Consider the following 27238-nt stretch of genomic DNA (forward strand, 5'->3'; position numbering starts at 1 on the left):
TACCAACAAACATCTTGAACTTTTTGATTATAAGGTATCCCTGAGGTCAGATAAATTGCATGTAGTGTGATCTTAGATCTTTATTTTCAGTTGTATTAAAATTTTTAAAAATGCACATTTTCTCATTGGTTTTTAAAGGAGTGACAGTTAGTTTTAAAATTATATTTGAGCCAAAATCAAACTGCAAAATTTTAACACTAAAGTTACCTGGCAGAAATGAAAACAAGGGTGTTTTACATATGGTACCACAAAATTAAAAACATAAGAATACTTGAGATTTCCTTTCTTTAAATACAAAATAGTTATTTCAAAAATAACTCATAGGTGACTATATTTTAAATTCATAATGTACAATTTCAGGCTTAAATTCAGTTTCAAGGCAAATTAATGTGCATGTGTGTGTGTGTGTGTGTGTGTTTGATCTCTCTGATTCATGTCTGATTCTTTCAACCCCACAGGCTGTAGCTCACCAGGCTCCTATGTCCGTAGGATTTCCCAGGCAGGAATACCTGAGTGGGTTGCCATTTCCTTCTCCAGGGAATCTTCCTGGATCAGGGATCAAACCTGTGTCTCCTGCATTGGCAGGTGGATTCTTTACCATTGGGCCACCAGGGAAGGCCCAAATTAGCTAAGAGTCTCCAGCAAAGACATGAACTTAAGAAATGTAATTTTCTAACATAATCAAGCCTTTCAAAAGATGATTCGCCATGAGCCTAATAGGGTTAAGGGTAAAACTCAGTATTTTCTGACCCCTGAAATCTTTACAAAAAAATGAATGCAGAAAATCAACACAGAAATTTATAAACTATGCTAATATGCTAATAGGATGACATAGATATTCGTATATACTCTAAACTATTTCCTTTTACAAGAGATCTTTTTTTAATATAGTCTAATTACCTCCACAGAAACTGCAAAATGGAAGTCAAGCCTTAAAAGTGTAAATCTGTGCTTCTGTGTGCTTACTAGCCAGAGTTTTAAAGTGCTGGAGAGGACGAAGGAAGGTGATAAGCTATTTATAAATTGGAAGGTGTTTTGTATTTTCCTGGGAATATATATTGTCAATATGTGATTTAATTATTGCACCACTTTTCCTGGAGGATTTCTGTACGTACTGGTTTTTGTTTTTGTTTTTTTTTTTTTTGGCAAAACACTTATCCCACTCTCTTAATCTTGTCTTCTTTCTTGCATGAATTCACATGTATTAAAATGCAGGGGTCTTGCTTGTCTGATATATGTCATTTGCATTGTTTGAAACCCTGAAGCCCCCAAATTTCTTGCAGTCTGTACAATTCAGGAACAAAATTATTTAGTAATATGATTCAAAGGATAAGATAATGTCTAATGAAACATACATACACAAGCCATTTTTTTTTTAACTTTCCCATCCAACTTTAGGGGCAAAGTTGGAGAAAATATCTCTTTTGAAGGAAGCACAGACTCTATCTAAATTACCATCATAGTCTGTGAATTATTATTTGATGCCCATTTTGCTCAGACTTTATACACCATAAAGTTACAGCAATCTTTACTTCAGAAGGATATACTTCAAAGAATAAAGTGAAATAAAATAAACTTTACTTTAAAGTAGGTACAATAAACCTCAGTTCAGATAATACATCTAAGCACAAGATGTGCTTATAAAATATGGATCTGGAACACTATGAGTATTTACTAAGTATTGCTATACTTGAAGCTCCATGGGGATAAGATGTGATCAGTGTGAGTGACCATTGTACCTTGGTACGTGGGACTAGCATCAGTTACATGCTTGACAAGTCCTTCTCTCCTGAAGTTCACAGTTTAAAGAAGACAGATAAGAAATTAGAAGTAGAATACCATAGAACTTAGTTTGAGAGACGCACAGTATGCATGGACTTAGGAGGAGGGGCTTCTAAATTGTTCGGGGGATGTGTAAGGAAAACACTGGACTTTGTCTGGAACAATACATGAAAGAGTGACTCTTACAGTAGGAATGCCTCTCTATATATAAGGGAGCAGTGTGACTGCAGGTACATCAGCAAGAGAGAGGTTGACATGATGTACAGCATGGTCAGACGTGGCATCCCGCAGCTGTAAGTAATGAAAACGGATGAGGGTGGCTTGGCGGGACGGAATCATGCATGAACTTGGAATGCCATGGTAAGGCAACTTTTATCCTGGAATTCTGTCCATTTTATAAATTCTAGTCCAAAATGGCACCTCTCCCACAAACCTCTGATCTTTCCAGAAAGAAGTAGGCTTTCCATGGAACTCCTCCAGAATGCTTTTTGAGTTGATCTTCTGGCATTCCCTGCATTCTCTGTTGCAATAGGTGGTGGAGTGAAAAGAAGAGGGATGTAGGATTCAGAAGGCAAGGGATCTACCCTCAGTTGTGTCACAAAGCTGTAGTCTACCTGCCTTTGGACAGATATTACTTTATTACTTCTGGGTAACAATACATACATTTACTACACAGAATTATTGTGAGAACATGAAAGTACTCTAGAAATGTTACTTGAGTTATTTGAGTATATATCATGTTATTTCCTATAAGAATGCACACTCCTTTAAAGGGGACTTGATTTAGACTCTAGGAGGGGTGGACAGTAGCTTGCCAATTATTTATAAGCCTAAAACCTTGAAGATCTATCTCAATCATGACTTCTTCCAGGAAACTTTTGCTTTGTCCCTCTCCCTAAGGGTTACTTCCCCTCTCCTCGATTTATAGATATGTGCACAGTTATTACATGGTGCTTGCTGTATTCTGCCTTCTAATCTTTCTTCTCTCACGTTCCTTTGCTGGATCCTCCTACTCTTTTTGAACACAGAAGTTGAGACAGTCTTTGGATCTCTTCTTCTCTTTATTAATATGCATATCTAGTCTAACTCATCAGGTCCCATGATTTTTAAATACTGCACATCCATCATAGTTGGAATGCTCTATGTATGTCTCAAGCTCTTCCTTTCCCCTGAGCTTCATAATCAAATATCCAATCAGTGACTCTAATCTTCACTTGCATTTCTAATAGACATCGTAAATCCAACACATCTGAAATAAACTACTGATCTTCCTCCCCACTCCCATGCCGTAAGACTGGTCTTCTCCAGGGTCCTCTATCACTTTAAGTGGTGCCATTGTTCATTCAGATCCTTGACCCAAACTACTTGGAGTCATCTGTAACATCCCATCCTCTCACTTCCAAAACCCAATCCATCACCCTGATTTACTTATAAAGCCTACTCTGAATGCAATATTCCCACTCTCCATTGTTACCTCACTAGTCTAAATGACCACCATCTTTTGCCTGGATTCCTGCATTAGCCATTAAAATGATCTCCCCATCTCCATTCTACCACAGAAGAGCTATTGTGACACTGGACTTAAAAATGGAAATCAGGTCATACAGGCATCCTAAAAACTAGGCTAAAATCCAAAATACACAGACGGCCTCCCTGATCTCTGTTTATACCTCTAATTGCATCTTCAACCACTTTCCTCCTCATTCACTTGACTTCACACCACACATCCTCACTGATGCTCCTGAGCATTCCACCGTTTCAGGGCCTGTGTGCTGTGCAGGTGGAAATATGGCTTGTACTTCAAGTCTTTTTTTTACCATTATCCTTTATAAAATTGTGATCACATATTTCCTTTGCCCCTTCTCCTGTCTTTTCTTTACAGAACTTGTATCCACATTGCATTAGGAATCTATTTACCTATTTACTTATTCCATGTCTCCCCTATTAAGATGTTAACCTTTGTGATAGCAAAAGAGCTCATCTATCTTAATCAGTCCTATATTCTTGAGCAATTGAAAATAGTAAGATGATATTTATTGGATAAATATTCAATTAATAAATATTTAATAAAACAGATACCATACATAGGTTTGAATAGCTGATTTCAAGTAATGGACCAGTTTAGCATTTGGATGCATTCTGATCAAGATCATGCTCATCTGTCTCCTGACACACCAATCTCTTCTTCATAGCTTAACTGAACATTCATGAGTGAGAGCTTACCTTTTCTGTTTCCTCTATAAGGCACTTTCTTCAAAATGTTTTCTTTGGTGGTACTGATCCATGTATTTAGTTTGCAATTTTTCAGTTCACTTTATGTAACTAACTCTGATTAATATGCCATATAACTATTTACTGTCATTCAACTCATGACTCAGCCTGTTCCAGGAAATGCAAAGATCAAAAAATATTAATTTCTCTTTGATTGTGGCTTAATATTTTTTCATCTTCAGAGATGTATTCCTCTCTAACTTGAACAATTTCTAATGTCAGTGAAAGACTGCCTACTCAGGGACTTCAAAGCCAAAAGTTAGTGTAATAGTCTATAAGAGAGCAATGTGCTTTGAGGTTCCAATTTTCAAAAGTTACATTTACTACTTGACTGCCCCTTTACCACATCATAATTCAGGGCAGGCCAACCAAAACCTCCAGAAAGTGAGTGGATAGGGAAAGAGATATACAATTGCTGTTGATAATATAAGAGCACATGACTAAGCTGAGTTAGTTCAATGTTCCCCAATATTCTTAACTCAATGCCTGGATATAGAAAGTGACAGACCAATGCTCCACTTTTGCTGAATTACCTGATGATATTACCAACCCCCAAGCAGACTTCCTACCGTTGCTCCCCTCTAAAAGTTTCAAAACTGTGTAGAGGAAAATGAGGACAACCAAATCAGGCTAATTTGATGTACATAATTGAAAAGAAGACATCATTTAAGAAAAAAAAAATAATTTCCTGTCATTTGGTTATGCTACAAAAAGCTAGAGAAATCTAAAACCCTGAGTTCTGTGCTGAGACTATTTTCCTTGCACAAGGAAATTTACTAGTTCCCACATCAACTTAAATTATGTGTGCATGTATATACACAAACACATACAATGCAACCACACACACAGGGCGTTTCACAGAAAAAATTTCCATAGCTCTTGGTAGACACCAAACTTGAGCTTAGGAATGGCAAGAATTTACTTTTAATATAATGTGGTGTGTTAGATTCCTAAGTATCAAGGTTCTTACTCTGAGATTTTTCAAATAATTTTTTCTTTATTATTCTGAAATGTAACACACATGTGAATGAACTGCAGATTCACCACATCTACTCAGTCCTTCCTGAAAACACCACCTGGGTGACGGAAAGTAAGTATTAAAGGAAAATAAGCACAGATGTATGAAGACAGGGAGAGTAAGGAAGGTACTTCTGCAGATGAAAAATTCTGGAACTTGGAAAGTGAACTGAAAAGTAGTAACTGACTTAGCAGAAACCTATGAACATTCATAGTGTGGAAATCCCAGGAAGGCTCAGGAGAGTGGGATATAGGGCTCACAGGGGATTGAAAATAGGACTATCGTTTGAAGATTGATACGTAAAATCAATCCCTAGGACCTTAGGTCCCCTCTCCCACTCTTTGCAGTCAAGCTGGTCCCTAGAGACCAGAGATTTATTTTTATGGAGAAAGTGTACTAGAGATACATCAGATATCAAACTAGTAGAAGGCTGTGATTGAGATGATCATGAAAAGTAGGGATATGAAATGAAAGCCTGCATATTGAACACTGAGACTATCGTTCACCCTTCTTTCTTTTTATATCGGGAAGACATGTGCTTTCCCTGTAGGACACTTGAGGATTCTTCTCCTAAGAAACTACTTATTTATAGAGAAAAGACCTCAAGATACTCACATTTGTGAGCCCCAATAAAAAGGAAAGCTTATTTTCCCATCATTTAACATTTAAATTCTATAGCTGATCAAGTTCACACACAAACTCAGAGCTTCCAATCAGCTTTTAATGCCTCATGCTCAAAACGGAATCAAGAAAAAGAGCCCTTCATCCTCAGGCATTTCAGAAAGTCTCCTACATGAACTAGACAAATTAAAAAAACAAAGCATCAAAATAATAAATCCATGAATAATGAGGAGGAAATAGTAAGAATATAAGAACTGAAGGAAAACAGAAAGAAAAAAAATGGAAACCGTTAAAATCCTTAGAAAGAGCAAGATAAAACATTGCATTCAAAAGATCAGGATGCAATTAAAAAAAACCATCAGAAAACAAAGAATTTTAAGAAAATTAAGCTGTAACTACCAATAAAATAATAGGTTAGGAGATTAGAAATTATATAAAAATATTTCCCAAAAGACAGAATAATTAATCTCCCAAAAGAGAGAACACTAAGATTCAGATGGAAGAACAATATTTTTTTAAATTAGACAGGAGAATTACTAAAAGAAATACCGGAAAAAAATGAAGACAAATTATAACAAAATAATACCAGAAAATTTTTTAGATCGAAAAGGTATAAATTTTCAGATACCAAAGCCCTGAAAGTTCAACAGAAAATTAAAAGGAAAATCTTCACTGAGAAAATCAGATCACAAGGGGTAAAGAGATCTGAAAGGAGTAATATATGTATCTTAAAAGGGGACTTCCCAGGTGGCAGATTTGTAAAAAATCCACCTGTAGGAGATACTAGTGACATGGATTCTATCCCTGGGTCGGTAAGATCCCCTGGAGAAGGAAATGGCAACCCACTTCCGAATCTTGCCTGGAAAATTCCATGGACAGAGGAGACTGGTGGGCTACAGTCCATGGGGTCACAAAGGGTCAGACTGTGCAAGCGCATTCACACACACAGTTTTGAAAGAGCAGGCATTCACTTCAATCATATTCCGCAATAACTGGCAGAATAAACTGGAATAATGTCTTAAATGTTAAGCTAAAATTACTTTAATGAGGGAATTTAAGCTCATTATTAAATATGAAGATAGAATAAACACTTTCAAATATGCATGAACTTAAAATTTATGAGAATGTTTAAACTATCTCAGGAAGTTCTCAAGCTGTTTCAGAAAAAAATATAAATAAATACACTAACTTAGCATGAGGAACAGGAGGACCCAGAAATAGAGAATCCAATACAAGTATTAAATTAAGTACTTGTATCATTCCTAAGTGATACCAGATGTACACATAGAGCATAGTTTTCTCTCTTTTTTTTAAAATATACCTCAAATTCTCTTTAATTCTTCCAATAGGCTGTCAAATTCTCTACTTCACTACCATCTTTTGAATCAAATATTCTCTTTAAAATATTTTAGCAATTTGATTCTTAAAAATAGCTCACTGCTACTTTGCATGTTTCTGTAAACTGAGTCAAAAGAGCTTTTTTTATTCTTTATTTTTTTTGCTCAAACAACTTTAAAACTGTACCTCTAGTTTAAGCCAGACCAGCAAAGAACTGCTTCTATTGAATTACACCTGGATACCATGCTAAAAACTGATGGATGTCATTAGAAAGACAACTCATTGGTGATAACATGTTGGCTCTAAAGCCTTTTGTCAACGATAGAGTTACTATATCCTATGGTATTCACTTAGTGAGAAGGCGTGCACCCTAGTTCTGAAACAACTGCAGTATCATCTTACAAACACTTTTTACATTCAGATTTTAATTTTGTTCACGTTTTTAAAAAATAAATATAAAATTCCATGCAAATACATTCAGTGTCTTCACTGTGATAATTTTTCATTTCTTTCATCTTTAGAAAGCTATTCTTTCCCATTTTCAAGTAGGGTAAATAGTCATCTTATTTTTTTTTTTCTTTTTTAAGTAATTTAATCTAGTACAGTACTTCTTTAAGTATTTAATATAAAACTTATTTTGATATATAGTATAAAGAATATACTTAGATTTTTTTCCCAAAGAGCTAATTTATCCATTGATTATATGTTTAATAAAACATCTTTTTCCAATTGACTTGAGAGTCTTCTTTCATAATATGTTATGTTGTTTGGAATACAGAGTTTCAGAATTTTCTGTTATGTTCCTTGGTTTGTCATCAATTGTTATGGTAGGAAACATTTAAAAATCACCATAATTTTGCAATTGGCTTATATAATCAACTGTGTATGTCCTTTTTCAACTTTCTTTCTGGTTAAAAATACTACTCAGTAACTTCTTTTTTCCTATTTGGTCTTTGTTCTGAACTTTAAAATAATGCATGTTTTAGTAAAAAAAAAACATTGTAATTCTATAATTGCATTAAACATACAACATTATTTGAAATATCATATTTACAATAATGAGTTTTTTACTCCAAGAATATACTATATTTTGTTGTTATTTAAGTTGCTAAGTCATAACTGACTCTTTTGCAACCCTATGGACTGCAGCCCACTAGACTCCTCTGTCCATGGTATTTCCCAGGCAAGGATACTGAGTGGATTGTCATTTCCTTCTCCAGGGGGATCGTCCCAACCCAGGGATTGAATCCATGTCTCCTGAATTGGCAGCTGGGTTCTTTACCACTGAACCACCGGGGAAACCCTTCAAATCTGCTTTTCCATGCTCTGCAGTTATATTGTTTCTTCCTTTCAATTCCATATGTTATCTGTTAAGGTTGAAAATTTTATGCTTTTTTCCCCTTACTAGTGTGAATGCTAGTGTATAGGAAAGCAATTCATGCTTGTATACCTGCTGTATGGTGTAGGCACTGCTACCCTAAAAGCATAGGCTTGTGAATCAGTCAGACTTGGCCTCAAATAACAATGACCTGAGTCTACGGCACAATTTTCCTCATTTATGAAATGATTCTTTGCAAAGGCTGCTAAGCTCAGTTCCTGGTACTCACTCAGAGGCCCTTGAATAAGAGGTAGCTGCTATAATATCTTAGTGCCACCACTGTCATTACAATGTCCTAAACTAAGATTTAATAGTTCATTTTGCATTTCCTAGGTATAGAAGCAAAGCACCTATAGGATAAGTAACAGTATTTTCTAAAAATTTATATCCTTTTTTTTCATGTTATGCATAATTTCCAGAAAAATATTAAGTAACAATCTGATGATACTATGTAGTTAATATTCATGAAATCAAGCCACCCTTGCATTCCTGGGACATCATTCTTTGGTTAAGATGGATTATTATAATATAGTATTGAATTCAACTTCTTAGTAATGTACATTTAGATTCACAACTGAAACTGATCTAAAATCTTTATATGGTGCCTTTAAAAAAATCATCTTTTTAGTATGCTGAGTTTCATAATGACTTTTCCATTACAGAAATATTCTGGGACTATTTCTGTAGTATTGGCAAAGAGGAAGCACCTTATAAATGCAACCATTTATTTTATATTATAATTTTGCTTAACCATCACAAAACTGCTTCTGAAATAAGCATTATTCTTATTCCTACTATGCAGATGAGAATATTCAGGCGATAAATATTTCCCAAGGTCTCAAAGTGCATTAATTCAAAAATCTGTGCTTTTGACACTACACTGCTTAACATGACTTTCAAAAATATTATTTTCTAATTATATTACCACACTACCATTCTTTACATCAGATAGTAATTTTGAAGATACATCATTCAGCAGTGTTTAATGAGCACCTACTATATGCCAGCCACCATTGTAGCAAAAGAAGATATATCATTAAGTAACACAGTAAAATATCTCTGCTCTTGGGAAGTTAACATTTTACTGAGTAGTGTCTGCATGCCTGCTCAGTCATGTCTGACTCTGTGACCCAACGGACTGCTAGGCGCCATTATCCATAGAATTTTCCAGACAGGAATACTAGGGTGGGTTCAGTTCAGTTCAGTCACTCAGTCATGTCTGACTCTTTGTGACCCCGTGAACTGCAGCACGCCAGGCCTCCCTGTCCATCACCAACTCCTGGAGTCCACCCAAACCCATGTTTACTGAGTCGGTGATGCCATCCAGCCATCTCATCCCCTGTCATTCCCTTCTCCTCCTGCCCTCACTCTTTCCCAGCATCAGGGTCTTTTCAAATGAGTCAGCACTTCACATCAGATGGTCAAAGTATTGGAGTTTCAGCTTCAGATTCAGTACTTCCAATGAATATTCAGGACTGATCTGCTTTAGAATGGACTGGTTGGATGTCCTTGCAGTCCAAGGGACTCTCAAGAGTCTTCTCCAACACCATGGTTCAAAAGTATCAATTCTTCTGCGCTCAGCTTTCTTTATAGTCCAACTCTTACATCCATACGTGACCACTGGAAAAACCATGGCCTTGACTAGACAGACCTTTGTTGACAAAGTAATGTCTCTGTCTATGCTGTCTAGGTTGGTCATACCTTTCCTTACGAGGAATAAGCGTCTTTTAATTGCATGGCTGCAATTACCATCTGCAGTGATTTTGGAGCCCAGAAAAATAAAGTCAGCCACTGTTTCCACTGTTTCCCCATCTATTTCCCATGAAGTGATGGGACCGGATGCCATGATCTTAGTTTTCTGAATGTTGAGCTTTAAACCAACTTTTTCACTCTCCTCTTTTACTTTCATCAAGAGGAACTTTAGTTCTTCAGTTTATGCGATAAGGGTGGTGTCATCTGCATATCTTTCTCATGATGTACTCTGCATATAAGTTAAATAAGCAGGGTGACAATGTACAGCCTTGACGTACTCCTTTTCCTATTTGGAATCAGTCTGTTCCATGTCCAGTTCTAACTGTTGCTTCCTGACCTGCATATAGGTTTCTCAAGAAGCAGGTCAGGTGATCTGGTATTCCCATATCTTTCAGAATTTTCCACAGTTTATTGTGATCCACACAGTCAAAGGCTTTGGCATAGTCAATAAAGCAGAAATAGATGTTTTCTGGAACTCTCTTGCTTTTTCCATGATCCATTGGCTGTTGGCAATTTGATCTCTGGTTCCTCTGTCTTTTCTAAAACCAGCTTGAACATCTGGAAGTTCACAGTTCACGTATTGCTGGAGCCTGGCTTGGAGAATTTTGAGCATTTCTTTGTTAGAGTGTGAGATGAGTGCAATTGTGTGGTAGTTTGAGCATTCTTTGGCATTGCCTTTCTTTGGGATTGGAATGAAAACTGCCTTTTCCAGTCCTGTGGCCACTGCTGAGTCTTCCACATTTGTTGGCATATTGATTGCAGCACTTTCACAGTGTCATCTTTCAGGATTGGAAACAGCTCTACTGGAATTCCATCAGCTCCACTAGCTTTGTTCATAGGGATGTGCCCTAAGGCCCATTTGACTTCACATTCCAGGATGTCTGGCTCTAGGGTGGGTTACCATTTATTAATTCAGGGGATCTTCCCAATACAGGGATGAAAACTGTGTCTCTTGCATTTCTTTCATTGGTAGTTGTATTCTTTAATACCGGGTCACCTGAAAAGCACTCACTGAGTAGTAGCAGATCATAAACATAATATGCAAGTAAAACTTTCGTGGAATGTGTCTAAATGCCCTTGGTGTTTTGATAGTGGCTGCACTGAATCTGCAGATTACCATGGGTGGTATGGCCATCTTAACAATATTAATTCTTCCAATCCATGAGCATGGTATATCCTTCCATTTTTGTGTTGTCTTCAGTTTCATTTGTGTCTTATAGTTTTCTGAGTACAGATCTTTTACCTCCTTAGATTTATTCCTAGGCATTTTATAGTATACGTCTTTTAAATTTCACTATTTCAAATAATATTTACCCTTAAGTTTTTCAAAGAGTTGTTTAACCTTTTTAAAATTATCGAAGTGAAGCCAAAAAAAAAAAAACAACAACAAAAACCCAAATCTCTAATTTAGGATAAGAAGCTTGAATACTGGAATTTTCACCAACAGCTTTAATTATTTATCATAAATTATACTTTGTTAAAATAATCTGGAATATAGATCTAAATTATTTCCTTTTAAAATTTTGCTAATATCTGTGGCTTCATTTTCAGGATTAAGTTTTGACATAAGCATTTAATTTTAAAACTCAATTTACAACAACTATTTAGAAAGTGAAAAGTGAAAGTGAAGTCGCTCAGTCATGTCCGACCCTCAGCCACCCCATGGACTGCAGCTTTCCAGGCTCCTCCATCCATGGGATTCTCCAGGCAAGAGTACTGGAGTGGGGTGCCATTGCCTTCTCCTTTAGGCCTACATATTTGGTTAATATTTTAAGAGCTTAACATTTATGCAATACCTTTCTAATTCTTAGATTCATAATTTAATTTAATGGTTCTCATACTTTAGTGCCCATCAGAATCACCTGGAGGGCTTGTTAAAACAGACTGCTGGGTGCTACACTTCAGAATTTCTGATTTAGTAAGTCTTGGGGTTTACCCTGAAAAGTCTGTGCTTCTAATAAGTTCCCAGGTGATGTTTGCTGCTGGTCCAGAAACCATAATTTGAAAACCACTGTTGTAATTGATCACTCAGTTATTTAGTACATATATCTTCAAGAATATTTTTAAAGAATGATATATTTTCTAAGCCCTGGAATATATGAGAATCTTTGCACATTAATATCTACTTGGATATTTGATTACCCTTTCTTCTAACATATGCCACTTCATTTTCTTCGGCTATTTCGTGTTGCTGAGACCATATCTGGTATTAGCCTAATTCGATCCATCTACTCTTATAATTCAAAATATTTTGTAGAATGTGCTAGGTAAGTCTCTTTACAGATTTTTCTGGTAATCAGTAAACTCTTTATACTTATTTTTCAATTTAGGAAAGGCTTTTAACAGTTTAAAAATATATGCCTTTCATTATGAAATAACAAATGGAAAGTGCCTATTAAAGAAACTAAAATATAGAAAGTAAGCTTAGAATAGTGATTTGTGTCTTTTCTCTAATTGCCTACTGCCCCACACCCATCTTGCTACCTTCAGCAAGAATTCTGTTTCAGTTGTCCGTATGTCCATCACCTTCTCTTTCATGATTTTGACTTCTTTTTGTAGTCTGTCTACACTGGGAGAGATTCCTAAGGTTACCCTTCACAACATTGATTCGAATTTCCATGGTTTTTATTTTTCTCTGTCATAAAAGCAGTGTGTATTTTGTTTGTGCTATTATATTTTCACTTTTTTACTATTTTTCCATTTCTTAACTATTTCCCTATCCATTCTGCATCTTCTCATCTCAGTCCAACATAAACTGACCCTGCTTTTTCTGTCTGCTTGGTTGGGCAAATCCCTTCTTCTGGACTAAAGGTACATGCATCATTGATGTTCATATTTCAAAGGTAAATTGGTAGGCTCTAGCAGACCATGGGAGTCTGTGAGACTCAAGTAGGAAAGTTTTATCTTTTCTTCCTTGCCTTGATCTCTGACAGTCTTTACAGATGGAATATATGTAAAACTACATAATTCCCAGTGAACAGATACTAGGAGTCTTGGAGTTTCTAATTCTACTTGAAGATCTTAGCTTATGAGGATTAGAGCTCTTAAGCATTAAGCATTGCCTCCAGCTCCTCCTTGCCACCCCTCACAGAGAGAGAGAGATGAAGTTTTCATTCATTCTAGAATCCATCTATGGCACTGACACAACAGCAATTCTGCTTGCCTTAAAGTAGGTATAAAAGTCCTTAGTACTTCTTGGCTCTGTTTTTGTCTACTCCTGGTTTAGAAAAATCTCAAAAAAATTATCAAAAATATTCTCATAAAAACAGCTCTTTTGATACATTCAATCTTATGCATATTCTCAGAAATACCAGGTCAGGAGTCCTATAGGAATGACAAAGAAGAGCCACTAAAGATGTATCCCATCCCCCAGATTTAATACTTATATGTAAAGCTCAACAAACAGAAAATTAGCAAAAATCATTTGACATGTGTGACATCTGGCTAAAAGTTAACTCAATGTTATGTTGCTTCTTTGAATTTTTGTCAGTCTTTATTGTTTCATTCCTGTTTCAGTGAGAATTTTGGAGAATCTATCTGTGGGTCTACTCATTTAAAATCTAAATTATTATTAGAAATATCAATGACTAAACTGAACCATCAAAGATATATTGGTTCATTTCATTTTCCTTAAAACAAACATCTCAAATTTTTATATGAATTATGATAACCTGTAATGGTGACATTAAAATCCCCTCCCAACCCTGCCAAATGAGGACTGAAGATCACAGGTGCTGAATCTCCTAAGATTCTTGTTGAGAAAAGTAAGTATTCCTGACCTCACCTCAGATCTACTGAATGAGATGCTCTCTGCACCCAGGACATGGCAGTCAACAAAGCCCTTAGGTTACAACATCACACTAAACCCTTTGGTGATCCCTGTTATAAACCTATATAAAAATGGTAAAACTAAACAAAAATCTTTTGGAAATGATTTAGAATAATGGACAAGGTATAAACATGCAAGTATACATACAAACACATACACTATTTCTACAAAAAAGTTATCATACCCCCATCAAGTATAAACTTGCTGTTAAAGATTTAGGAAGCTAGAAAAGCTGAAGCAAAAAGATGGTTCAACTACACAAACTGTTATTGTTAGCCCAATTCATTTCTATTATGTTTTATTTTACACTATTTAAGACAGAAATTTATAATTCCATTTTAACACTGGACTAAACACTAAAGTAAAAGAAAAAAATGTTTTAAACTAGTGAATAAAAACCCAGCACAGAAATAATTTGTTGCATTAAACCTTTGGCATCTGCCTTGAAAAGTACATATGTTTCTTTGTGTTATTTCTCAGTATATTAATATGAGAAATGCATGAAGCACAGAGGTTAATAGGAATACTGAGAGGTCTACCAGACCACTTACAGTATAATTGTGACCTGTCATTACTGTGGATTTTTTTTTAAAACAGTGATTAATCTTAGTGGCATATTTATAGGTTAGTTTCAGCCTAATTTGTTTTTTATTGTTAAAGAAAAAGTGGTTTTCTGTGTATTTTTGGCCTACAGTATGTTAAGAACATTACAAAAACATAATAATGTAAATTAATACAGGATGAATTGGAATAAGAAATCTGCTATAACACAGAACAATTTAAGGTTAAATTCATAATACCAAGAGTAGGACAACATAAATCCCAATATGCCTAGGTATCAGCTGTGTGACATTACAGAATTTACTTGGCCTTTCTGCGCCTCGGTTTCCTTTTCAGTAAAACAGGTCACTACCTGTGACCACTTGAGCAGACTGTAGTGATTAAATGATATCACATATGAAAAGCTTTTAGTATCTGGTGCATAGTAAAATAGCCTATTGTCTAGTAGAATTTCTTAGGTACCAAAAGCTCACCAGCAAGTCAAGATGGATGGCAGAGATTAAGAGGCAGTCTAATTCCAAAACTTTCTGCATTATACACAGCTGAAAATTAGGACTCAAAGGGCGTTTCTTTCTTTTTTTTTTTTTTAAAGTGTTTCTTGCAGGTCTAAAGCAAAATGTGTTAGTCACTCAGTGGTGTCCTACTCTTTGTGACCCCATGGACTGCAGACTGCCAGGCTCCTCTGCCCACAGAATTTCCCAGGCAAGAATATTGGAGTGGATTGCCATTTCCTTCTCCAGGGGATCTTCCTGACCCAGGGATCAAACTCGCATCTCCTACATTGCAGGCAGATTCTTTTGCAGGTCTAAAAGCTGCCTCTAACTTTCCTATGTTTGAGTGGAGATGACAAAGAAACAGCAAATGCCCCTGCTTTTAAGAAGTTTATAATCCAATTAGGTCAATCATTAAAGAGCTATGCTAGATGAACAAAGATGTCCAAGACACATTCCTTGGGACTGTTGATTTATGTCTATATACTTCTTTAAAATTAATGAAAAAAGGTTAAAATTTCTCATATCATATCATGCCCAATATATACTAAGAATGTCTCACCTTATTATTTTAATTATATGTTTATCTTCTTTTGTTTTAAACCAGGGGAAGTGAGAAATAATGTAGCTTACTTTTTCCCTTTCAGAAAGGGCTTAGCATTGATTTTTTGGCCCAATTTCTTCCCCACCGCATCATTTTCAAAATGTCCTTTTCTCTCTCCCCATTTAATGAAAAACAAACATCTCTGAATTACTTAGTAGTGCTTTTTGCAAGCTCAGTTGAAATTATGGAGGAGATAGTATTGCTCCTGTAGAAAAAGATGGATCTGTCCAAAACGAAGGTGAGACAGTTGTAGGAATACATGGTCATTTGTAACTGACTGAAGATTACAACGAAGGAATTAGGAAGGACACCCAAAGTTTGTTCTCAGCATCATAGCTGGATAAAACCCTCATACAGTTTATCTAAGTCAGTAACAAATAAGGTTATTTGTAGCTATATTGATGACAGTTTCATTTCAAGCAAATGCTGCATGATTACACTTTAAGAAAATGCCTGAATGCTTCCTGTCTTTTTTGGTGTTGTCGTTCAATTCAAGATTTTTTCCTAATTCACCTATTAGACTCAATTTTCCAATATGGAGATGAAGTGATACAGATAATAAGGGACACAGGTTTGAGAAAGTTCACAGGCTTTCAAATCCAGATAGAATAAATTTTAGATTACTAAGTGACATTTGTACCTTATTAGAATTTAATAAGTATACCATATTTATACTATTCAGATTTATTGTGGCAGATTTTGGATGAAAACATTGATAAAAATGCCTAGCAGTTCATCTTTGGAGACAGATCTTAGTTTGAATCTGACATGTCCTGGCTAAGTAAACTTTGGCAAGTCACTTAACTATCTGAAGTTTGAGCTTCTAAGACTGTAAAATGGGCCTAGTAATAACCACCTCATAGGGTTATTTACATAAGAATGCACTTAGAAGTGTTTAATACAGTGTTGGGCGCATAAAGATCATATTATTAAAAAGCCTTGATATTCCACACAGCTGTTACTAATTTTTTGGATAGCCAGGGCTAAGGAGTGCAGAAATACTGATCAAAATGCTAGTTCAAAGTCCTGGATTTTTGGTAAAAGTATAGCAAAGGAAATTAAGCCGCGAGACCAGATTCCTTTGCCTCCTCTATTTCAGCCTTAACTCTTCCTGTAGCATCACTCCTGTATCATCCTGGCAGTCTACACCTTTAATACATCAGATACTGCCTAGGCCTCCTCCAGGGGTTCACTATGCCCTGTACTTAAGGACCTCTTGGAACTTATCAGGTATTCACATGATACACAGTTGTCTGGGTTGCACACCAGGACACTCCTTCACCCAAGAAGACTGCAGGTAGCTTCCAAGGTTGATGAGCATTATGGCAAACAGGCTATAAACATGGCTGGGAGACTCTCAGCGCACAGTGTAATCCTGAGAACAACAGAGATCTTGTGCACTGGAACAGATCATCTCCACAGCATTGGTGTCCCCTCCCTTTCACTGATAAGAGGATACCATTGTATGGGGATGACAGGAAATAACTAAGTGAAGAGAGAACAGAAGGCTACCAATACTGTTGTCGTCTATATTTTAAGAATCTGAGAAAATAACTAGGTTCATTGATATTTAAGAGCCTGTCCTGGGAGAAAACTGTTATTATTCAATATGTTAGTATCTATACAAAGTCTAAAAGGAAAACATAGTATTTCATAATCATGAGCTTAATTTTACCCTTGTCTACCTCTGACACCTGTTTCCTCTTGAAAGGATTACTAATATCCATAAATGGTCTTTAGTGGCACTCAGAATGGATTCTCTTTGCATAAACAGTGGTTTGCATTCAACATTTAATCTGGAATGGGGTGATATTTTTTCTATAGTGAAACCTCAAATACTGTGTTCTACAAGTTTCCTAGAAATTATTTCTGACCCTATTAACTACAGTTTGTTTCAGATACTTTTGTATCTGTGACATGAGTCTCTAGTTTTATCATGGATTAAAGACTTTTAGGTTATTTTAGAAATAAGTTATTCAAACCAAATGCTCAGTGACACTAATTGTATGTCATCTACTGTTCAATGCATATTCTCTAGCCCAGGATTCATGTACCAGAAATTCAAGAGGAAGCCTCCAGTAAACTGTATTCCAATATGTCCTCCAGGTGCTGGTACACATTGACGTTTGAGAAGCACTGATCTCCTGGAGTCTTACCTCACCAACAGGACTCCATAAGCAAAGATTGGCTACAGTTTAGAAGCTAAATAGAAATATTTCCTTTATCACCATACATGAATCCTGGTACATAAAAGAATCACACATACAAATCTTAAGTCCAACAATTAAGAGTTTATATATTTTCTACTATGTGATCAGGTATTTGCTTCTAGAGGCTTTCAAGATCTTTTACTGAGAACAATTTTGATAGTTCTCTAGATGAAAGGAATAAATGCATTAGCTGTATAGTCAAAGTTTACTGGAGAGTTCAGACCAGTGCTTACGGATTTCAGCCAACGCATGGGTAAAGATGGCGAAGGATCGCATTCTAGTCATGCCCTCCTTTCCTAATTTCCCTTTTCATTGTTTGGTCTTCCACTTTTCCTTAGGGAGCTGGGTGATTGATAGCCTAATCCAATGACTGTATTACAGCTGCCTCAACTAGGACTCTTTTCCTTATCATTAGCAGTTAGCCTATGGTTAAATTCACAGCTCACTGCTTGGTACAGCCCCTGAGATTTAAGGGTCTGGCCTTTAGAAAATATTTAACATAAAACTGAAATCTTGACATACTGAGAACTCAGTTCTCTGCAAGGCTTCTTTAATTAATCCAATGTACTGTACCATTGTTCTGTATGAGACTGTGACATGGTGAACTGTTTCTGAAGCTTACAGAGATGTGTAGCTCTAAATTAAATAGTCACTGACGTGTACCTACACCGATTTTTTAGTACAGTAGATATGCATGAATCTGTGAATATTTAAATTCAAGCTCAAACAGTGACACAATACTCTCTAGTTTTACTTTCATAATAGAACATTTTTTATTAATTTCAAGCTTGAAATCATTATGAAAACACACACGGAGGAAAGAAATTTAATGATTCATTACCACCACTGCAGAGGTAAGTTTTCTTAATATGCTTGTCAGGGTCCTTTAGTTTACAAAGTCTATCAAATATTTTCTTAGGATCTGGTAACAGATATTATTTTACTAATTTTGAACAAAGAAAACATATATACTATCCAGATACCCAAGAATTTGTTGGCTCTTAAACAGTATTCGTTTTTATCATTTCTTTGCAGTTATTTTAAAATACCTAAGGAAATAACGTAGACCTTGATCTATGCTTTAAACCTGCCCTAGCTCCAGTCCGTCCATGAGCTGTAAGCATCTATGAATATGGCAGCTGAGTCCCAGATGAAAAATTATGCATCTCATAAACTGCTATTCTGCTGAAATGTCAAGCCAAGGCAAGGCTGTACCTCAAACTCAGCACTTGGCATTTTCCTTCTGTCTGCTTTGTTGCCATGAAGCAAACATGAACAGTGAGGATTTGTGTAGGGCAGGTAGCAGGCGAGCTCACTGTCAAAAATCTATTATTAAGGCTCTGATCTCCTGCATAGACCAATGATGGCCAAACAGTGAGAAACTCTGGCTTCAGAAAAAGCGATATAATGCAAAAGGAGATTCTTTGTCAACCTGTACATGAATATATTCAAACAAGCATGATTTAAATGAGAAGAGTTCTAATGGTGAGCTTCTCTCAACTAAACTGATAATTTATAAAGAAAATTGTAATTCAGCATCTTTATTTGATATGCCTCCTTTTGACTATCCTCCAAATATACTACTACATTTTTATAACAAATGCTTTAAGAATTTGATCAAACTTGTGAGAGTCTAAGAATGTTTTTAAATATGTGAATAACAGACTAGACTATTTTCCATTATGTTGGTACATACGAAAAAAAGAAAAGAAATAAATGAGTATAAAGTGAAAGGTTCTTCTTTTAATTATTCTCTTTGGCATGATTTATCACTACTTTTTTATCATTTAAATATTATTTTTATCAGGCTATTTTAGACATTTCAGTATTAAAAGCTAAGTTCTTATTGATAAAGATGGTTACAATAGAGAGCTGAGATTCTATGACATAGTAGGCGTGTTTTTCTGAAAGGATTTTGTGCATCAGTAATCATGAGATTGACACAAAATAATCCAGCCCATTAAAAACTACTTCTTATAAAAAAAATACCAGCACTGTATTTTAAGATATAATCCTAACGTATAGTATAAGAACTTCAAGCAATCTTACCAAAATTTTCAGTTGCTTGCACGTATAAAAATAGTTATTCAAAGGAAAATGAAACTGAAACTTTGGAGTTTCCAATCTAGTGTAAGTTTTGCTGTCTTCCCCATTTTACACAATAGTCACTAATAAATACAACAAAATAAGTTTATGATTAGAGCAGGTTACACTGAATTGTATTTACATAGTGCCTGGTAGTAGTGCATACTGCTAGGTCATTGCCCAGTACCAACAATCTTTCAGTAACTATTTTAAAGACAAACATAAAATATGCAGTGTGGAGCCAATGCTTAAGATTCTTTTTTAAGCTACTACATTGATCCCAGCAAGTTTGCTGAACTATACACTTTGTACTCATTTCTAGCACTACATTGGCCCAGAGTTATAAGTTGATGGCACATTTCTAACTTACACCTTCTTTTATTGGTAATTCCTATGCCATGTTGATTTTACAATAAGACACACACACATACATACTTTTAGGCTTGTAAATATAAGAGTTTAGTGTCCAATAGCCCACACTCCAAGATTTCAAATCATACATCATTTATTTGTAGAATGTGAGAGTATTTCTGGAGTATATCATTATCACTTGCTAAGAAATACAAAATTATTTAATCTCTGTAATAATTCTTCATATGACTTGAAAAATCTAGGTTCCTGGAAAGAAATCAAATCTTAAAAGCCATCTTTGATGAATTATTCAGAAATCAGTATAAAGATTGAAAGTATTAGTAGCGAATAATAATAGTGTTCTATTGTTTTAACTGAGTAACTTGATACAGTTTCAATAAATTCAAACATCTAAAATTTGAAATTGAGAACAAGAATTTCTCTTTTTTGACAAATAAAACAAAGTTAGCAAACAAATAAAAGTACAGGTTAATTTTTCAGCCTGTAGAAAGTAAATTTTATCAAACCTTCTGCAGATAACTTTCAGAACTTTTCCCTATATGTGGGTATGTATGTGTATGTGATTACATGTGAAAGAAAGGAAACATGTACTGGGCAACAGAATGACAATAACCTAAGGGGTATGCCCATTCCCCACTGATAAAAAGAACCTTTTAAAACACAATAAGGAACAATAACAAGACTCCTTCAAATGAGTTTACCCCATTCCTTGATTACTATTTCTCCTGATGCAGTTATAAATGAATAAAGGTTATCCTCATAAAGTCAGTTGTAAGAAAGACATAACTTTAGTTATGCCATAAAGGACTCATTTTTAACCATCTCTAAAAGTGTGGTCTTATCCACAGAGATGATTTCATGTGAAAACATCATACCACAGATGTATAAAACCATTTTTATAGGTGATAGTAATCACTGAGTTAGGAGTGGGCTTAAGTATCATTATTATTTGGGGATAAGATCAAGAAAAAAGTCAAAGTTTGAAACTAAATCAAGAAAAAAAAAACCCAACTAAAAGTAAGAAAAATAATGAATAATTCAGCTGAGGACAGAGCTAATAAATAATAATCCTGAAGAGATTAGTGTTTCTTCTGACCAAATAGAAGCAAAGATTTTTCTCCCCTCCCTTCGAATAAAGGAAAATCCAGTAATTTACTCAACTCTGTAGTAATACATAAAGTAACTGCTGTTTGATTTTTTAAAGTGTTTCACGTGGATTCTAGAATAAAGAAAAGTGGGTGGTAGCAACAGGGTATGAGGTCTCTACTGGTCAAAGAAAGGTAGAGAATATTGATCCTTTAGAGCCAATGATTTGGACAGAAGTACTTGTACGGTGGAAAGCTTAATTAGTCATCCTAGTTTCATGAAAATATTCCTTATGAATACTGAACACGATTTCTTTTGATACTATTCTCATTATGAAATCACCATTAGTAGACTCATACTGTTATCATGAATCTTACCAGGTATTTCTCCTATAAGTTAAATATAGGTTTATACATCATTCTTACTATGAATTCGTTCATATGTTTGACCATCTTCCCTACTCCAATTACCTAAAGATGACTTGGCAAATGAAGTTTCTAAAATAGCAAAGCTGAGGATGACACCTTGGGATGAAGTCCTTACTCTCCCTCTTGATATAAATTTTAAACTTCAACAGGTAGAATTTACCGCACTTAATGACGTCTATAGGCAAAATGACATTTCTATTTAACAAAGAAACCTCCCTCTAAAACAGCAGCTTTCCAAAATTTTTGAATTAACCACAGAAAAAAAAATTCATTTTATATCATGACCTGGTACTGAAATATACCTATGTGTGCATTACATGGATAACTAAAAAAGATGTTTAACCACTGCTTATCTCACTCATGAGCAAAGCATTCAGACATTTTTTCCTATCCAATTTCATTTAAAAAAATGATTACAGTTCATTAAGCTTGATTCCATAATACACTCATAAGCTGGGAACCAAAGTTTGAGAAATATTGCTTTAGAATCCTCTAGAATCCAGACTAATCATATTTAAAATAATGAACCTGACATTCCTTAGCTGAGGTTCTATTTCTGAAGCTAGCCCCTTAGCAGCTAACGTGTCTTAAACGAAGGACATTACTGAAATGCCAACATTCTTCTATAGCATGTACACTGCTCCAAGTTCCTCAGCTTTCCCCTGTTGAAACAAAACCAAAACCTCCATCTCAAATAACAGGAATCTTATTCTGAGGAAAAACAAAAACACAAAACAAAAACTGATCAAGAGTTAGAACGTGTTGAAAGAGAAAAATATCCTTTCTCAGCAATAAAAAGTATGTTTTGTATTTCAGGTGGCTATCCAAAACTGAACCCTTTCCAGCTTTCACTTTAAAAAAAGCCCAAAAACAACAACAACAAAAAACCCCTATGATTCCAGCAGTTTTTCTAAAAGTAGATATTCCAGTGTTCTGAGACAAGACTTGAATAAGTATCAGCACTGGAAATGAACTGTGGGAATATTTTTTTTTTAATTTTGTAAAAATACCTAGCATATTTTATGTGGTTTTCTATACCAAAACAGAGTAATTGATAAAACTAGGAACGGTATTTAGCCATTTTGATATTTTCATCATTCCTAAACTTTGAAGCCATTATTATTTAACACATTTTGCTAGGCTAGGTTTCGCTATAACTCATTCTGAAGGTACTTTGTTATAGAACTGACTTCTATCCTAAAATATACTATCATTGCCAGTTTAAACTGTTTTCCAGATTATATTACCTTTAAATTAAAGCAAACATTGCCTTAAAGGAGAAAAAACTATTAATTCTGTCAATATGGAGAGAGTCTATTTTCAAAACAAATGGTTTAATGTTAAAGGACTGAATATAGACCCTATTAGAAATGAGGTACAAAACGTTAAAAATGTTAGGGACATTTTGTTATTTAAAATTAAAGTTCCACACAGGCTTGGCTGAGTTTATAGCCCAAGTGAATATTTATACATGAATTTATAAATCTTAGAAAGAGAGTTTTATGGAAATGTTAACAGGCCCTGAGGTATAGCTGAACTTGTTTGCAGGTACCACTATAATTCCTAGGGTATGTATGCTTTAAAGACTGCGACACAAAAGACTTTTTCTAATGCTGTAATTCCATCATTTTATTAGACTGAGTTATACTATGGGAAAATATTCAGAAACTGCAGCTCAAATGAGAAAACGTGAATGGTGTTACTTATATAAAATACTACTGCAATAGTTCTTTTATTAATTTTTAATGTTCAGTACCCTCTGTGACCTCCTTTATTCTCTTGCTGTCAACATGGCAGGCTGGAAAAATTGAAATGGGCTGACAGAAAACATAGCGCACGTTACAGCCCAACTCTGGAATCTCGCAACTCTTTCTGAGACACAGGCTAACTCGCCCCTCCTTATTCTGCATTACAATAATATTTAAGGCCCTGTTTGATAGCTCCTGATAAAAGGGAGTTCTGTCTGGACCCTGAACAGGTGCTTCTCGTCAGCCTTCCTCTTTCTGACATTGTGGGAATGGCATTCAATTAAAAGCAGAATATACTCTTAAAAAAAAATCATGGCTTATAACCACACTTCACACTCTCAAAACATAATACCTCAGCATGGAGAGAGCTTTATTTGTGTCTATGCAGCCTCTTCCAAAGGCACATTTTGGTCTGATTCAGCAATGCTTTTCTTGAACAGTGGGACGCTGCTATGTTATGTATATTTACCACTGTCTCTATCACCAAGGAGACTAATCCCCATACCAGTACAGTCAAGAACCTCACAGCACCGTCTTTGCATGACCAAGTTCATGTTGTCACAGCAACAGAGTGCACAGAGCAAAGACACTGAACGGGACTTTGGGATTAAAACTTCTCTTTCTGTTTCAAATGCAAGTGTTTTATGATGAGAAAGTGTGCACGAAGGTATGAGGTCTGCAAGTATCTTGTCAGCTGAAGCTATAAATGGGATGTTTTAATGGTTTATTTCACTGTTGTGAAAGTAAGATTTTTGAAGAATGAAGATTTCAAACTTCTAGGAAGAGTGGAAACTAATCCAGACGATGGAAAAAGGTATTAAAATCACTGTGCTTATATTCTTCTTATAAGGCCTTGGTATTAGCTTTTACTAATTAGTAATGAGACAACTGTGACAATGAGAAATCCTGAGTAATAATGCACAGACCACAAGAGAATAGAATGTGTGTGTGAAGCCCTATCTTGGTATTCTCTCTTCTTGTGCCATCAGTCACTTGATGGATCTGTTCCATTTATCATAACTATTAGGAATTTTGACAAGCAGTGAGTTATAATAATTTGGGATCAAAAAAGACACAGCATTCTTGCTGGTAACATGATCTCTTGAGTTTTCACCAATCCTCAAGGAAGCAGAAATGCAAGGAGAGGGTAACACCTACCGGACACTCCGCCGTATGTAGTCCGCTTCCCAAGGCCCACTGCTGGCCAGGGTGTGCCATCAGCTTTTAATCCCATGAGACCTGAGACAGTGTTGGTGGCTGTAACACCATCTGCCCCACCTATGAAAAACATAGCATTCATCTGCAGCTCTTAAAGGGACAATGGTTAAAACCCATTCAAACCCACAAAATCCAGGAAAATGCACACACTACTTTCTCTTGACAGCCTTTCCTCTCCTCAAATGCATTCACTAATTTCATTCCCATAATTATGCTTAAAATGCTAGACATAAGAATTTTTAATTATCACCACTTTATTTTTCCAATTATTATACAGATTTGTGTTTTGTACTCAGGGTTATTTTCCAGGTAATTTACAATATCTTTACAAATCAGGATGCAATTTCCATTGGATAGCATGCAAGCACATATGATTTGTAAAACCATGCACTGATTGTACAATAGTTGTATTCAAGATATTTATTGAGTGTATGTTTAAGGCAGTGTGCTAGCTTCCATCAAATACAAAGGGAGATCATAAGAAATTTCACCTGTGGAAGCAGCTATCTTTTAGAAAAATTTCATTAAAAGTTCAAGTGCTGTTGCTGGACTGTTACATTATGAGGTCATTTATTTTGCAGTGGTCTGCTGTGACTGTGGCTTTGTTTCCTAATTCTTTGTGTGTAAAGCAGGTGCTTATTAGGAAAAATGACAGATATACTTGTATTCCTAGGCCAAAGTTTGAAGTCCACCCACTAGGTTGAGTATAGGTATGGATCTATTACATTTGTGAGATCAAGTGTTCAATTTAATAACTTCCTTAAAGTTTAAACAGAGATGTACACATAAAGTGGTAGGTGAGATACATTTTATTATGGCTACAAAATTTAGGCCCAGAATATAAGGAGGCAACTGACGTGAGTTGGGTTCTTACCTTCCTTTGCAGCTCTGGCTATGCTTACAATATCAGTGACATTTGGGGTCAACTTGGCAAAAAAAGGAATCCGAACAGCTTGCCTAACCCAGCGACAGATGTTCCGCACCAGCTCTGGATCCTGTTCAAATAGGTCAGTTAAATATAGAAAATAATTAAAGAATTGTGATCAAAATGTGTACTGGAACAACAGCAAAGCTGGAGATGTGCAAGACAAATCCAACCTGACAATGAGCTACATGATAAATTTCTCAAATTCTTCCTCAGTATTACACCTAGGCTCATTAGGGAACGAAGGTGAACACACTTCAAGTGAACTGCAAATTCATCACATAAAGGTTAAATTCCTCAAGGGAGCCTTTGGAAAATAAAATTACAAAGAACCAAATGGAAAGTGTTTCCCACTTGCAGTTAAATAATATTAGAAATAAAGCATAGACTTCTGGGGAGGTAAGTTTGAGAAACATCACAGAATTTCTAACGACCTCATTGGTTTAAGCCTATAAAAATATTTGAAGAGCTGACTCCCAGGCGAATGATATGAAATCTGAAGCTTATTGTTTTCATTATTAAAAGACTTAGTCTTGTTGAAGTATATTCAAAAGAAAATATGTGACTTCCTAGTCAATCTAATTATGATATATAGTATATGCTAATATGGGATAATTCAGCCTTAGGTTATACACGAGCTGATCAGTAACTTTAGCTTACTTCTGTAAATGTTACTAAGATCTTTGCAGTACTTTTCAACATTCACCTACTTGAAAGAATTGATCAAAATGACAAAAATGAAACAAAATATCAAACGCTCATTTTTAAAAGCAAGGCATAGACATTTTCCTGAGCCTGTTTCTTGTGATTTTTCAGGCTTCTAGTTTCTCATGGGACAAGTATCATTTAGAGGGCAATCACCTTCCTTTCCATTGAAAATAACTTAGCAGTAGTAATGTTCTTTGATTTCAACACATACAATAGTCCTTTTTTTCATTACTTTTAGTGCAAAATTTATTCTGACAGGTAATGATAATGTGCTTTGATAAATTACATTAAAATATGCAATAGCAATTCATTATTGAACTTGGTAATATTATCCTAGGAAGTTAAAATGCTTTATTTTTTTTTAATTAAAGATCCACCCAGAAAAATACAGACATATATTTAATCCATGGAACATGAGGCAAGTATTTCATTTCATTTGTAATTAATATTTTTATATGTAAGAAAGTTGTTTTTTGCATTTTAACCTTTCAAATTCTTTTAAGACAAGATTTCGAATGTTTTAACCTTTAGAAAGAACCTTTTCACTTAGGTTTAATGTATCTTGATCAGTCATCTTGTATTACTCTAAAAGTTACATATGTGCTAAGACACTGCAATGAGGTAATTTCTGTAGATTGTTATTGTCTCTATTCAACAAACTAATAATTTTAACAAGAAATCTTTGACTTGGCTTGTTCTCTTTTCAGAACAGTAATTTCTTCATTAAACATAAATATTAAAAAAGCACCATATAGAATGCTCTACAGGGCATACTGTGCATTATGAATAGTAAAATCTAGAGACTTAACCATA

The 27238-nt window shown here is 35.2% G+C and overlaps 1 protein-coding gene across 1 annotated transcript in view; it reads right to left on the bottom strand.

The window, feature by feature from the left end:
• Window positions 1-27238, bottom strand: part of DPYD (dihydropyrimidine dehydrogenase) — a 930457-nt gene that overhangs the window by 223152 nt on the left and 680067 nt on the right. The window contains exons 17-18 of the mRNA XM_004002217.5: window positions 25667-25787; window positions 24733-24852 (exon numbers count right to left, since the gene is read on the bottom strand). Coding sequence (XP_004002266.3) covers window positions 24733-24852; window positions 25667-25787 — 241 coding nt within the window. The remainder of the gene's footprint in view (window positions 1-24732; window positions 24853-25666; window positions 25788-27238) is intronic.

This window comes from Ovis aries, chromosome 1 (genome assembly GCF_016772045.2).
Source record: "Ovis aries strain OAR_USU_Benz2616 breed Rambouillet chromosome 1, ARS-UI_Ramb_v3.0, whole genome shotgun sequence".
In the NCBI taxonomy this organism is placed as follows: Eukaryota; Metazoa; Chordata; class Mammalia; order Artiodactyla; family Bovidae; genus Ovis; species Ovis aries.